The sequence below is a fragment of the Neoarius graeffei genome, chromosome 12, assembly GCF_027579695.1.
Source record: "Neoarius graeffei isolate fNeoGra1 chromosome 12, fNeoGra1.pri, whole genome shotgun sequence".
In the NCBI taxonomy this organism is placed as follows: domain Eukaryota; kingdom Metazoa; phylum Chordata; class Actinopteri; order Siluriformes; family Ariidae; genus Neoarius; species Neoarius graeffei.
The window spans coordinates 36,582,847-36,597,753 of NC_083580.1; the positions used below are offsets into that span (position 1 = coordinate 36,582,847).

Here is a 14,907-nt window from a genome sequence, read left to right on the forward strand (position 1 = left end):
TCAAGCTGCCCTTTCAAGTCAGAAGTGCTCCAAAATTTAATGAGTTATTTCATGGCTGATGCTACACTTTTCCATCAAGTTTCAAGAAATCAAGCTAGTAATTTTTGCATAATCCTGTTTATAGACTAACAAACCAAAAGTATAAATTCCTTGGTGTAAGCAATTAAAGATTAACAAAACCCACAAATAAATTCCTTTATAAAACATGTTCGAGTGTTCACTTGTTCATATTTGTACCTGTATACTGTGTACAGATTTTATTTTAAAAGAACAACAGTGTTCCTGGGTGCTGATGTCTTAGTCTCTCCGAGGTTCAGATATTGTGCTCCAAGTACAAATTATGCAAGAGAATTTGAGATTGTAACATCACTTTACACCCCAATTGATTTGCATATTTTGCCAGTAAAAATCACATGGTTACAGAAAGTTTCTGATTGGATTTTTAGAATTAGAAAATTTTGCCAGATATACATTACAGCACAGTGACGTTCTTTCTCTGTATTCAACCCATCTGAAGCAGTGAGAACATGCACATGTGTACACAGGATTTTGGTTTTTTTTTAGAATTGGAAGCCTTTATTTGATGGGTCTGTGTAAAGAAGGTAAAAGGCATTCTAGTGTACAAGTCACATTACAAATGGAGAGCCGGTTTCATTGCAAACGGTTGCGTCCAGGTAAGCTTAATTTTTTAATATATATATATTTTTTAACTAATATTCGTAACCACTTATCCTGTACAGGGTTGCAGGCAAGCTGGAGCCTATCTCAACTGACTATGGGTGAGAGGCAGGGTACAACTTGGCCAAGTTGCCAGATCGTCACAGCACTGACACATAGAGACAAACAACCATTCACACCTACAGTCAATGTAGAGCCACCAATAAGCCTGACCTGCATGTCTTTGGACCATAGAGGAAACCGGAGCACCCGGAGGAAACCCCGCAGACTCCATACAGGAAAACCCCTGTTGGCCTCTGGGTTCCAACCCAGAACCTTTTTGTTGTGAGGCGACAGTGCTAACCATTACACCACCGTGCCACCCTTTACTAATATCATAACTTTTAAAATGGATAAATTGTTGTGATAAAGATTTTCTTTATTTATTATTAAATGTGCAGAGGGCATTTCAGGGTACTTGCCGTAATCGGCAAACGGTGCTTATTTTTAGGTTTTCTTTTATTTTAAACTGTGGCAACTGGCACATTAACGGGAAATCGTAAATTGTAGTGCACCCTCAATGAAAAGTCAAGCAGCCCCATAATCTCTAGCACCGCCCTACATGTGCACTCACTCACTCACTCACACACACACACACACACACACACACACACACACACACACACTCTCTCTCTCTTGTGCACACAGAGAGGAAAGGGTGCATGCACGGGTTCATAATAGGCCTACAAGTTATTTTTCCCAAAACGGTATCCGTAGCTTTGGTTTAGAATACACCACCCAAACCCAGTTGTTTTTTTTGTTTTTTTTAAACGAAGAACCTAGTCAGGCAAACACTGACAATATAGCTGATAATCAATGAAAAGTTAAAATCTGGCAATTTTAAGTTTACAGATCAAAATAGGTTAAATCTTGGACCTGTGGACTACTTTCTTTTTCAGTACAGTGCATCCAAGCACTAGGCAAAAAAAAAGACAGTAGATGACTATTTTGTTGTTGCTCTTCCGGCTGCTCCTGTTAGGGGTCGCCACAGGGGATCTGTTCCGCATATTTGATTTGGCATAGGTTTTACACCAGATGCCCTTCCTGACGCAACCCTCCCCAAATTATCTAGGCTTGGGACCGGCTATGCACTGGCTTGTACAACCCCAGTGGCTGGGTATTTTTACCTAATCTACATGTCTTTGAACTATGGGACTGAGAACTGGAACACCTGAAGGAAACCCATGCAGACATGGTGAGAACATGCAAACTCCACACAAAAGGGCCTCCATCAGCCACGAGGTTCAAACCCGGAATCTTCTTGCTGTGAGGTGGCAGTGCTAACCACTGCACTACTGTGCCACCCAAGGCTACTATTTTGTTAAAGTTCACTATTGAGATGTGAAGTGTGTGTGTGAGAGAGAGAAAAAGAAAGTAAGTTCGTTCATGCCTTTAATGAAGGGTTACTTGTTTTGCTGTGATTCAACAATAAAAACAATTTACCTGTTTATTTAGTAGCCTAGACCCAGACACTAATAGGTTAAGTTACAATAGGCTATGCCTTACAGTCAGCCTATTATGCTTGTTAAGAAAACTTTATCTCCTTACTCTGATATTGATGCCCTCACTATTCAAGCTAGCATTCCAGCAAGTGTGCAAGGCAAGTCAGAGAAAAGGGGAAGAAGTGATGCATTTATACTTTTATTTATTGCAAATACTGTTACCGTCACTCCATTACTTTTTAAAGTGCATGTCAAATGCACACATGCATTAGAGGCTATCCAGGTTTTAGAATGAGTGCAGTAGAACTGAGAACTATGCTAATGTTGAAGGTTTTTCTTCAGGAATGAATATTAATTAGAGGAGCCTGATCTAATCTAATTCAGAGAAATAACAAAGCCTTTTTTTCAGTACACTTTTAGCTGAAGCCCAGGTTCTCTCTGGCAAAAAAAACTCTTTTGTACCTTAAACTAAAGCTCAGCTACACCTATGCCCAAATTTATAGTTCAAGTCCTTTCATACTTGCAATGAAAAGTAACATTTTCTCTTTACCACAATGTTTTTCAGATCTTTGGATGAATGAATGATAGTTGAATGATTCAAAGGAATGATATTTAAATTGAGCATGTGAGCTAAAGTTCAGCTATGATCTTCACCCTATGTTCCAAGTTATCCAATAACCCGAAATCCAAATATCTTTCATACACTGCAGGTGCTGTTCTTTTCTGAGCAAGCCTCTTCCTCATGTTTATTGCAGTAATTTCTAGACTGTCAGAAATGGCTGCCATTGGCTCCAACTGTGCCATCTGATGATTTGTGCAAAGTTATTGGTCAGCAGTCACCATGTCCATTTTTTTTCCTAGTTACTCTCCAGATGACTGGGAAGGAAGAAGAGGTGTGGGCTGAAGTGTATTTAACTCTTTTTACCCGAAGCACAAAAATTGAATTTCTGCCTTTTTTGGTAGTACACACTCCACAGTAATAGTTACTGACTGCTATGAGTAGACACTCAGGGCTATAAGAATTTGCTTTTTACCGAGCCTATTAGGGGCAGGATTTTCAGAGAAAAGTTCCCAAAAAAGTGTGTGGTGTTGTTGCCAACCCCCGCAATGTTTTTCATCTTGAGTCTTATCCGGTGCCGGGTCGTGGAGGCAACAGTCTGAGCATGGAAGCCCAAACTTCCCTTTCCCCAGACACCTCGGCCAGCTCCTCAGGAAGAACACCGAGGCGTTCCCAGGCCAGCCGAGAGACATAGCCCCTCCAGCGTGTCCTGGGTCTTCCCGGGGGCCTCCTCCCGGGGGGACATGCCTGGAACACCTCCCCAGGGAGGTGTCCAGGAGGCATCCAAAAGAGATGCCCGAGCCACCTCAGCTGATTCCTCTCGATGTGGAGGAGCAGCGGCTCTACTCCGAGCTCCTCCCGAGTGACTGTGCTTCTCACCCTATCTTGAAGGGAGCGCCTAGGCACCCTGCGAAGGAAACTCATTTCGGCCGCTTGTATCCGCAATCTTGTTCTTTTGGTCATTACCCAAAGCTCATGACCATAGGTGAGAGTTGGAACGTAGATCGACCGGTAAATCGAGAGCTTCACCTTTTGGCTCAGCTCCTCCTTCGCCACAACGGACCAGTAAAGCGACCGCATCACTGCGGAGGCTGCACCGATCCGCCTGTTGATCTCACGCTCTATCCTTCCCTCACTCGTGAACAAGATCCCGATATACTTAAACTCCTCCACTTGAGGCAGGACTTCTCCACCAACCTGGAGAGGGCAAGCCACCCTTTTCCGGTCGAGAACCATGGCCTCGGACTTGGAGGTGCTGATTCTCATCCCAGCCGCTTCACACTCGACTGCAAACCACCCCAGTGCATGCTGAAGGTCCTCGTTTGAAGAAGCCAACAGGACATCATCATTTGCAAAAAGCAGAGATGGAATCCTGTGGTTCCCAAACAGGATTCCTTCCGGCCCCTGGCTGCGCCTAGAAATTCTGTATATAAAAATTATGAACAGAACCGGTGACAAAGGGCAGCCCTGCTGGAGTCCAACATGCACTGGGAACAGGTCTGACTTACTGCCGGCAATGCGAACCAGACTCCTGCTCTGTTTGTATAGGGACCGGACAGCCCTTAGCAAAGAGCCCCGAACCCCATACTCCCGAAGCACCCCTCACAGAATACCACGAAGGACATGGTTGAATGCCTTCTCCAGATCCACAAAGCACATGTGGACTGGTTGGGCAAACTCCCATGAACCCTCGAGCACCCCATGAAGGGTATAGAGCTGGTTCAGTGTTCTGTGACCAGGATGAAAACTGCGTTGTTCCTCCTGGATCTGAGGTTCGACTATTGGCTGAATTCTCCTCTCCAGTACCCTGGAGTAAACCTTCCCGGGGAGGCTGAGAAGTATGATTTCCCCTATAATTTGAGCACACTCTCCCGTCCCCTTTCTTAAAAAGAGGGACCACCACCCCAGTCTGCCACTCCAGAGGCACTGTCCCCGACCGCCACGTGATGTTGCAGAGGCGTGTCAGCCAAGACAGCCCCACAACATCCAGAGACTTGAGATACTCAGGGCGGATCTCATCCACCCCCGGTGCCTTGCCACCGAGGAGCTTGCAAACCACCTCAGTGACTTCGGCTTGGGTAATGGACGAGTCCACCTCTGAGTCATCAGCCTCCGCTTCCTCAATGGAAGACGTGATGGTGGGATTGAGGAGATCTTCGAAGTATTCCTTCCACCGCCCGACAATGTCCCCAGTCGAGGTCAACAGCTCTCCACCCGCACTGTAAACAGTGTTGGCAGAGTACTGCTTCCCCCTTCTGAGGCGCCGGATGGTTTGTCAGAATTTCTTTGAGGCCGACTGATAGTCCTCCTCCATGGCCTCACCGAACTCCTCCCAGTTCCGAGTTTTTGCCTCCGCAACTGCCCGAGCTGCGGCACGCCTGGCCTGCAAATACCCATCAGCTGCCTCAGGAGTCCCAGAGGCCAACATGGCCTGATAGGAATCCTTCTTCAGCTTGACGGCATCCCTTACTTCCGGTGTCCACCACCAGGTTCGGGGATTGCCGCCATGACAGGCACCGTAGACCTTGCGGCCACAGCTCCGAACAGCCGTGTCTACAATGGAGGTAGAGAACATGGTCCACTCAGACTCCATGTCCCCCACCTCCCTCGGGAGAGCTTCTCCCAGCTTCCGGAGGTGGGAGTTAAAGACCTCCCTGACAGAGTGCTGGGCCAGATGTTCCCAGCAGACCCTCACCATACGTTTGGGCCTGCCAGGTCTGTCCGGCTTCCTCCTCTGCCAGCAGATCCAACTCACCACCAGGTAGTGATCAGTTGACAGCTCAGCCCCTCTCTTCAACCAAGTGTCCAAGACATAGGGCCAGAGATCAGATGAAACGACAACAAAGTTGATCATCGACCTCCGACCTAAGGTGTTCTGGTGCCACGTGCACTTATGGACACCCCTATGCTCGAACATGGTGTTCGTTATGGACAAACTGTGACTAGCAGAGAAGTCCAATAATAAAACACCACTCGGATTCAGATCGGGGAGGCCGTTCCTCCCAATCACACCCCTCCAGGTGTCACTGTCGTCGCCCACGTGAGCATTGAAGTCCCCCAGTAGAACAATGGAGTCCCCAGTCTGAGCACCTCTCAGTACCTCTCCCAGGGACTCCAAGAAGGCCGGATACACTATACTGCTATTCGGCCTGTAGGCACAAACAACGGCAAGAGCCCTCTCCCTGATCCGAAGGCGCAGAGAGGCGACCCTCTCGTTCACTGGGGTAAACTCCAACACATGGCGGCTGAGCTGGGGAGCTATAAGCAAGTCCACACCAGCCCGCCACCGCTCACCATGGGCGACTCCAGAGAAGTGGAGAGTCCAACCCCTCTCGAGAAACTGGGTTCCGGAGTCCAAGCTGTGCGTGGAGGTGAGCCCAACTATCTCTAGCCGGTACCTCTCAACCTCCCGCACAAGCTCAGGCTCTTTCCCCCCCAGCGAAGTGACATTCCATGTCCCAACAGCTAGCCGCTGTGTTTGGGGATCAGGTTGTCGAGGCCCCTGCCTTCAACTGCCGCCCAATCCACACTGCACCGGCCCCCTACGGCTACCTCTTTGGGTGGTGAACCCACAGGAGGTCGGGCCCACGTCACCGATTTGGACTGAGCCCGGCCGGGCCCCGTGGGCAAAGGCCCGGCCACCAAGCTCTCGCATACGAGCCCCAACCCCGGACCTGGCTCCAGGGTGGGGCCCCAGCTGCGCCATACCGGGCGACGTCATGGTCCTTGATCTATTATCCATAAGGGTTTTGGTGAACTGCTCTTGGTCTGGCCTGTCATCTAGGACCTGTGTGCCTTGGGAGACCCTAACAGGGGCGTAATGCCCCCGACAACATGGCTCCTAGGATCATTCAAGCGCACAAACCCCTCCACCACAATAAGGTGGCAGTTCTAGGAGGGGCATCTTCAAAGTAAATAGTAATAATGCTTTGGGTTAACCTTAACCCTGCTCTCTGATATGCTCCACATGCTTGTCCATAAACATCCAAAATTAGAATGAGTTATCTTTAACCATAGAAATTCTGTGTAAACTTATCCAAACACAAGTAAAAATATTCACTCCTAAATAACTCTTCCAAAACGTCTGACAATGTCAGACTTTTTCTAGAACTGGCCACTGACCACAAGGCTGCAGCCATGGATCACATAATAAATGCCAGTTTTCCAAAACAGCATCCAAACATCCCAGTTTACCAAAACACAATATGTCTGAGAACTCTCCATATCTTGTCAAGTCAGTTTATTGTCTTGCCTGTGTATCAGTTTTGTGAGACTTAGCGGTCACTTTTCCGGACATCCGTCTGTCTGTAAAAACTTTTGACATTTTCAAATATCTCCAAAAGTAAAGGTGATCCTGTGTCCATACTGCATATGCATATTCGCCACGTGGAAGGCTTCTCCCCAGGGATGAATTTTTTAATCTTGACCTATGATGAAAAATTTGACAAAGCGTCAACATTTTTAAATATCTCCAAAAGTAAAGGTGATCCTGTGCCCATAGCATTTTAACATCCACCCTAAAGAGGCCTTCTCCCTCAGGGTTTTTGTTTGTTTGTTTGTTTGTTTGTTTGTTTGTTTGTTTGTTTGTTTTATAAATATGTGAACTTTGGTCTTAATGCAATGTGACATTGTTTGCTCGCTTCTGAACAGGCGAGACTTTGCTGTGTTTCTGGTTTGTAAAGCACTTTTAACAAACATTTGTTGCAAAGCAGCTTTGCAGAAAAATAAAGACTTTAAACATATGAACTGATTTTCCCTAAGAAATTTATTTAACCCTGATGAGCAAGCCTGAGACGACAATGGTAGGGGAAAAACTCCCTCAGACAACATGAGTTGGAAACCTTGAGAGGAATCGGACTCAAGAGGGAACCCATTCTCGTTTGGGTGATAACAGATAGCATGGTTATAACTTTCTAATCTAACTGCGTCCTATATTTTCATAAAGTATAATTGTGTAACCAAGAGATTCATTAAAGTTTCAGCATGAAGTCTATTTTGTTGAAGTTATCAACTGTTCATTGATGGAGACTTGAGTGCAAAACTGTTCATGACAGCTGCATTCCTAAAGTTATCATGTCAATTGTAGTCCTAAACCATTGTAACAAAACTGTAAGTATCCAGAGCCATCTTTCAAGTTCATCTTTCGACTGTCCATATGGGGCCATCCTCCACAGGACCAATGCCTGAGACACTAGCCCAGAAGTAGGGTATCAGGATGGATCAGGCAGGTCTGATGAGCAGGAGAGGCCAGCATCACTGGTGTCTCAGGATTGATGTGCAACTTGACAGAGAAGGGCATACAGAGGGAGAGCCAGAGGGAAAACGCAGGTTAAGTATGTTCATTATCACCTAATAGTTTAGAACAGTATCCATTGTGTGCAAGCAGGGACTCTGGCAAGACTAATTATGACAGCATAACTAAAAGGGAGATCCAAAAGGTAACAGACATGAGGGAGTCCTGTGACATAAAGCAACTAGCCTCTCTGTCAACAAACCAAAGTGAATGCATAAGTGTGGTGACGATAGTATCTATACATCCCATATCTGCTCCTTTGCCTCATAAAAAGCTATTAACAAAAGGCTTGACTAAACTAAAATTTTAGCTTGGACTTAAACACTGAGACTGTGTCTGAGTCCTGAACACTCGTAGGAAGGCTGTTCCATAACTGGGGATTTGTGGTACCAACAAATAGCCTGCACTTCTTGATCCAAGTAGGCATGGTGGGTCATAAAAGACCAGAAGTTCACTCAGGTACTGTGGCCCAAGACCATTCAGTGCTTTTTTTTTTTTGGTCAATAGTTGTATTTTATAATAATTCAAGATTTATTTGGGAGCTTGCAGTGTGGATAAGGGATGGGCAATGTGGTCATATCTTCTGCTTCTAGCAAGGACTCTTGCTGCTGCATTCTGGACTAACTGGATCTTGTTTATGCACCAACTAGAATATCCAGACAACAGGGCATTGCAATAATCTAACCTAGGTGTAACAAAAGCACGAACTAGTGAATGCATTTCGAAGATGACATCTGTGACTAAATGTTTGGGTTTTTTTCTTCAGTAACACTGGAACCGGACTGGATTTTTGTAGGAGAGCAAGGAAGTTAACATTTATTGAAGTCTGTTATTTGGGTTTAAATGCTATAGTTTTAGGGTTTAAATGTTAGTTATAGAATGGAATTCATATACAGTGTTTTACTATCAAACACACTTTGGTTGTGCTGTCCATTTTATCTTTGTACTAATTTTATTGTAGAGAGGTGTGAATTGTTTGCCCGGCAGGGGGCTCCCTTAATTTTCCATTGCCTTGCACAGCTGCAACTTCACACACAAGCAAGCCCCTTTTGCATACGAAATCCATTATTGTATGATGTAAAAACAACACAGAAAAGATGAATTTCCATTCCAACTCTGTCTTCCATAACGTAATGGATATTGTGTATTCCTTCCCACCTGACTGTATTTAACGGAATGCTACGGACCACCAACCATGCAAGATGAGGTATGACGTATGATTCATGAGGTGGCAAGTCCATTGTTGTGAAAAGCCCAAGCTGAGATATTAGCTAGTTAACAACATGGCTTGAGTCAAGCTGCATCATGTCTCTGTTGAGAGTTGTTTTCCTTTTTCTGAACATCCATTTTGTTCAAGTAAAGGCTATTTATAACATTTTTTTTGCTTATACAGTGGGACTGCCATATCCACTCACTCGCTCAAGCATACTGGCATGCCCCTCAAACTAATACAAATTACATTCCCACAAAACCACACACACCTGCTTTCAACTTTCATGTATTACTCAGCTTATTTAAGCCCTGGCTTCTGTTAGTTTGTCTTGCGTTTGTCTTTATTTTCTAAGCTGAAGCTCGTCATGTTCCTCATTTCTCCTGTCATTTTCATGCGTTTGTCTTTTTTTTGTTGATCTGACTATACTGGTAATTAAAAGTCTCCACACTTGCATCTATCGTTGCATCTCAGCCATGATTAAAACATGAAGTGGAAACGTCAGAATCTCATTCATTAGAGGGAGAGAGCACATTCATATAACTTTTATGACTGTATACTGTTAACTTTTATTATTAGTTACTATTGTTGATGTCATTGTGTGGTTTATCAATGAAACTTTATCATAGATACAGTGGTGCTTGAAAATTTGTGAATCCTTTCGATTTTTCTATACTTCTGCATAAATATGACCTAAAACATCAGATTTTCACACAAGTCCTAAAAGTAGATAGAGTAAACAAATAAGACAGAAATATTATATTTGGTCATTTATTTACTGAGGAAAATTATCCAATATTACATATCTGTGAGTGGCAAAAGTATGTGAACCTCTAAGATTTGCAGTTAATTTGAAGGTGAAATTAGAGTCAGGTGTTTTCAGTCAATGGGATGATAATCAGGTGTGAGTGGCCACCCTGTTTTATTTAAAGAACAGGGATCTATCAAAGTCTGATCTTCACAAGACGTGGAAGTGTATCATGGCACGAACAAAGGAGATTTCTGAGGACCTCAGACAAATTGTTGTTAATGCTCAACAGGCTGGAAAAGGTTACAAAACCACTTCTAAAGAGTTTGGACTCCACCAATCCACAGTCAGACAGATTGTGTACAAATGGAGGAAATTCAAGACCTTACCCTCCCTAGGAGTGGATAACCAATAAAGATCACTCCAAGAGCAAGGCATATAATAGTTGGCTAGGTCACAAAGGACCCCAGGGTAACTTCTAAGCAACTGAAGGCCTCTCTCACATTGGCTAATGTTCATGAGTCCACCATCAGGAGAACACTGAACGACAGTGGTGTACATGGCAGGGTTGTAAGGAGAAAGCCACTGCTCTCCAAAAAGAACATTGCTGCTCATCTGCAGTTTGCTAAAGATCATGTGGACAAGCCAGAAGGCTATTGGAAAAATGTTTTGTGGACGGATGAGGCCAAAATAGAACTTTTTGTTTTAAATGTGAAGCGTTATGTTTGGAGAAAGGAAAACATTGCATTCCAGCATAAGAACCTTATTCTATCTGTGAAACATGGTGGTGGTAGTATCATGGTTTGGGCCTGTTTTGCTGCATCTGGGGCAGGATGGCTTGCCATCATTGATGGAACAATGAATTCTGAATTCTACCAGTGAATTCTAAAGGAAAATGTCAGGACATCTGTCCATGAACTGAATCTCAAGAGAAGGTGGGTCATGCAGCAAGACAACGACCCTAAGCACACAAGTCATTCTACCAAAGAATGGTTAAAGCAGAATAAAGTTAATGTTTTGGAATGGCCAAGTCAAAGTCCTGACCTTAATCCAATTGAAATGTTGTGGAAGGACCTAAAATGAGCAGTTCATGTGAGGACACCCACCAGCATCCCAGAGTTGAAGCTGTTCTGTACGGAGAAATGGGCTAAAATTCCTCCAAGCTGGTGTGCAGGACTGATCAACAGTTACCAGAAATGTTTAGTTGCAGTTATTGCTGCACAAGGGGGGTCACACCAGATACTGAAAGCAAAGGTTCACATACTTTTGCCACTCACAGATATGTAATATTGGATAATTTTCCTCAATAAATAAATGACCAAGTATAATATTTTTTGTCTCATTTGTTTAACTGGGTTCTCTTTATCTACTTGTGTGACTTGTGTGAAAATCTGCTGCTGTTTTAGGTCATATTTATGCAGAAATGTAGAAAATTCTAAAGGGTTCACAAACTTTCAAGCACCACTTATATATATATATGAAAAACAAGCTTTATATATGGTTTGGTCCTGTCTGTGGTTTCAGCTATCCACATTAGATTTTGGAACGTGTTCCCCATGTAGATTTCATTCCCACTATATCTACTGATGTTTGCTGTTTGTTTTTGAATTTGCTGCCAGTTGAGGCAGTATGTGTCATGCCATCACTACATCACAATACTGATGGTTCCGATTCCCACTGGAGCCGGAACAAAAGATTTCCAAAAATGTTGCTAGATTGCTGGGGGTAGATTAACATTTTGACTTTGCTGTTTTGCTCCCATTCCCACAGGACACCATTACTGCAGAATAAAAGAAAATATAGCCGCTAGCAGTGATAAAGGACCCTTGCACTCAAGGGCTGGCACGACACGAGAGGCTCACTTTGGGCATGGGAATATCATTAGAACGCTGATGTCTTTATAACCTGTGAAGTTTTAGCACCATCAGGCAATGCATGGTGAATTTGACACCCTTCCTGTTTGCATGGCAAAACATACAAATTTATTGGTTCGGCATTTCAACGTCATGCAAGGTATCGCAAATTCTGTTACAAGGTAATTGGCTAGAACAATGTGCATTTCAGTTTTGTTCATCTTGGGGCATCCCACACACCTACCAATTTTGACCAATAGGTGAAACTATATACCGGGCAGAAGTCTGAATGACATGTTGGGGCACTATAGAGTCCCCCGGACACACATGGGGTCAAGCCCCTATCGCCGAGTAGTGATGCGCATGACTGACGTGTACCAAATTTCATGAGTTTTCAAATATTTACAAGGTGTCAAATCTGTATTTTTGAACTAGGTGGCGCTATGGAGTTAATGAAGCCCGTCTAGATGAAATTACCATATCACCTCAAATTGTATCATAGGGCAAATGTATGTGTAAAGTTTCATGAGTTTTTAGCCATGGTAAGCCCCTCAAAACAGCGTGGGAAAATTTAAAAATCCCACATTCCATCCAGCATGGCTGACTTTCTGTTAGGCAGAGTCAAATAGAACCAAGTGAAAATTGTCATGTGTCACAAGAGTATCGATCACACCAAATTTCGTGCTGACCCGAGTAACTTCATCTCAACCATAGCCTGTTCTCGGGGGTGCTATAGAGCTCTGGGACCACTCCCAGTCCCTTGTTCAATGTAACTTTGTGATTTTATGCACATTTGATTAGTATGCCAAAATTCCTGAGTTTCTGAGCATCGCAAGTGCCTCAAAAATAAGTTTGCGTGCAGAGAATGAATGAATAAATAAAGAAAGAAGAAGAAAAAAACGGACGCAAACAATAGGGCTTTGCACCTATGGTGCAGCCCATAGTCCTGCACCTCAGTGCTTGGGCCCTAATAAGAATAACACATGCTTAAAACAATAGGGTTTTGCACCTTGGTGCTCGGACCCTAAATATACGATTTTCATTCTGAGTGGGAATGGGGTAACAGACACAATGTATGCAATGAAAGCTAAGAGTCTCCTGACTAGTCCTCTAACAGACTCGTGGCAATAAAATACTTCATTTGAATTTTTGATTAAAACTGACGTCAGTCTCCATTCCACCGGTGGAATGGAATGTCAGTATATTGGTAAAAAGGGTGAAAGCAAACTGTTGTGTGTTGGAACAATGCCATGTTCCTCCTGACAGTTGTCTGCCTTACAGCAGCTGGCCATCTTCAGAGCTGGAGCCCAGCCAGATCCGCCTCATCGTCTACCAAGACTGTGAGAGACGAGGCCGAAATATCCTCTTCGACTCTGACGCTAAGAAGAGAGGCATGGAGGAAGCCTCAGTCATGGTGAGTAAACCCCCCCCACACACAATAAATAAATAAATAAATAAATTTTAATAAATTCATAAATAAACCCTTTCCCGCTCACCTTAGCACTGGACAAAAATCCTGAAGGCTACTTGCATGTGTGCACATGAGTTTAAAAAAAACAAAAAACAAAACTATTTAGTTGGCCAGTCTATATAGCCAGTTACATGTGATGTGTCAAGTCAACTTTATTGTCAAATATGCTATACATGCTCGGCATACAGCACAGATGAAATTTCAGTCTTCTCTGACCCACGGTGCAAACAGGCAATGCATAGAATAATTGAAATAAAACAATATAAACAGTATAAACACTCTAGATAAGAACTAGACAGACTAAACACTCATATATTGGAGCAAATAAACAGTCAAGGGCACTTGAGGTATAGCAGGTAAACATGAAATAAGCAGTATAAACAACAAACTAATAGCTGTTAAGGTGAGGTAGTGCGGAATAGTGCAAATGAGCGAGGTAAAGTGAAATGTGCAGTCCCTGAGTTCTGTGTGTTAATGAACGTTGAGAGAGTGTGTGTGTGTGTTGGGGGGGGACTGTGAGGGTGACATGTTAGATGCTGAAGGGGGGGCAGGGGGGTGTGCGAGCAGAATCTGTGGCAGGGGGCAGAGGGGGGAGGAGGGGCAGAACAGGGAGGGAGTTGAGCCTCCTGACCGCCTGGTGAAAGAAACTGTCCTTGAGCCTGCTGGTTTTGGTTTAAAATGTTAAACATGGGCTTAATTCACTTAATGAACATAAATGCATCATAAATATAACTGTCATTACATTACTGTAGAAATAGTTAAGGTGGGTGGAGCACAGAAGCACGGCAGCCCAGAACTGAGTTTGCACAAACCCTTTTATTTTAGCTTTTCAGCTTTACATTTATTCTCCCACGCACGCACACGCACACAAGTGTTCTGGTTGGGGGGAGAGCTCCCTTCCTCTGCTCTCTCTCTCTCCTCTTATAGGGTGCAGTCACTGGGGAAGACACACAAACACAGGTTAATTCCCGTCAGGTGCAGTGATTTCTGCCACTTACCTTCCTTGACTCCGCCTTCCATTCACAGACCGACACTTGACCACGCCTCCGCTGCCACAATTACATTACAGGCCTTTAGCAGATGCTCTTATCCAGAGTGATGTACAACATACCTAAAGCAGCCCAGGAAGCAGTTGGGGGTTAGGTGCCTTGCTTAAGGGCACTTCCCTTCCCATCACTACAGGGCATTTACAACACCAGGGGGTCATCAGGAGGGCTCATAGCATTATTAAGGACAACACACACCCACAACACAGTCTCTTTACACTCCTGCCATCAGGGAGATGCTACTGGAGTGTCAAATCAAGGACTGCAAGATTCACAAACAGTTTCTATCCACAGGCTATCAGGCTCCTGAACAATACAACACACTAAATACTGCACTCCCCATTCTCCAGCATCCCCACTGCAGCTACCTGTTTGCACAAAGCACAGAGTCACTTTACAAATTAACTCAGGTTTTTTGGCACTTCTTTTACCTATTTAGTTTTACTACTTTTTATTACTTTTATTCCCTTTTGGGCATCTTTTTGTCATGTGTTTGTTGAGTGTATGTGTTACTGTGTGTAAGGAAAGCAGCAAAGTAAGAATTTCATTGCATTCTCTGAACCTCTGT

The 14,907-nt window shown here is 44.0% G+C and overlaps 1 protein-coding gene across 11 annotated transcripts in view; it reads left to right on the forward strand.

The window, feature by feature from the left end:
* Positions 1 to 14,907, forward strand: part of fnip1 (folliculin interacting protein 1) — a 342,414-nt gene that overhangs the window by 75,683 nt on the left and 251,824 nt on the right. For 9 of the 11 annotated variants that reach the window (XM_060935844.1, XM_060935846.1, XM_060935845.1 and 6 more), the window contains one exon: positions 13,104 to 13,236. In XM_060935844.1, coding sequence (XP_060791827.1) covers positions 13,104 to 13,236 — 133 coding nt within the window. Of the gene's footprint in view, positions 1 to 13,103; positions 13,237 to 14,907 lie in introns of those variants that run through there. The other 2 variants (XM_060935848.1, XM_060935849.1) reach the window with 2 other exon arrangements.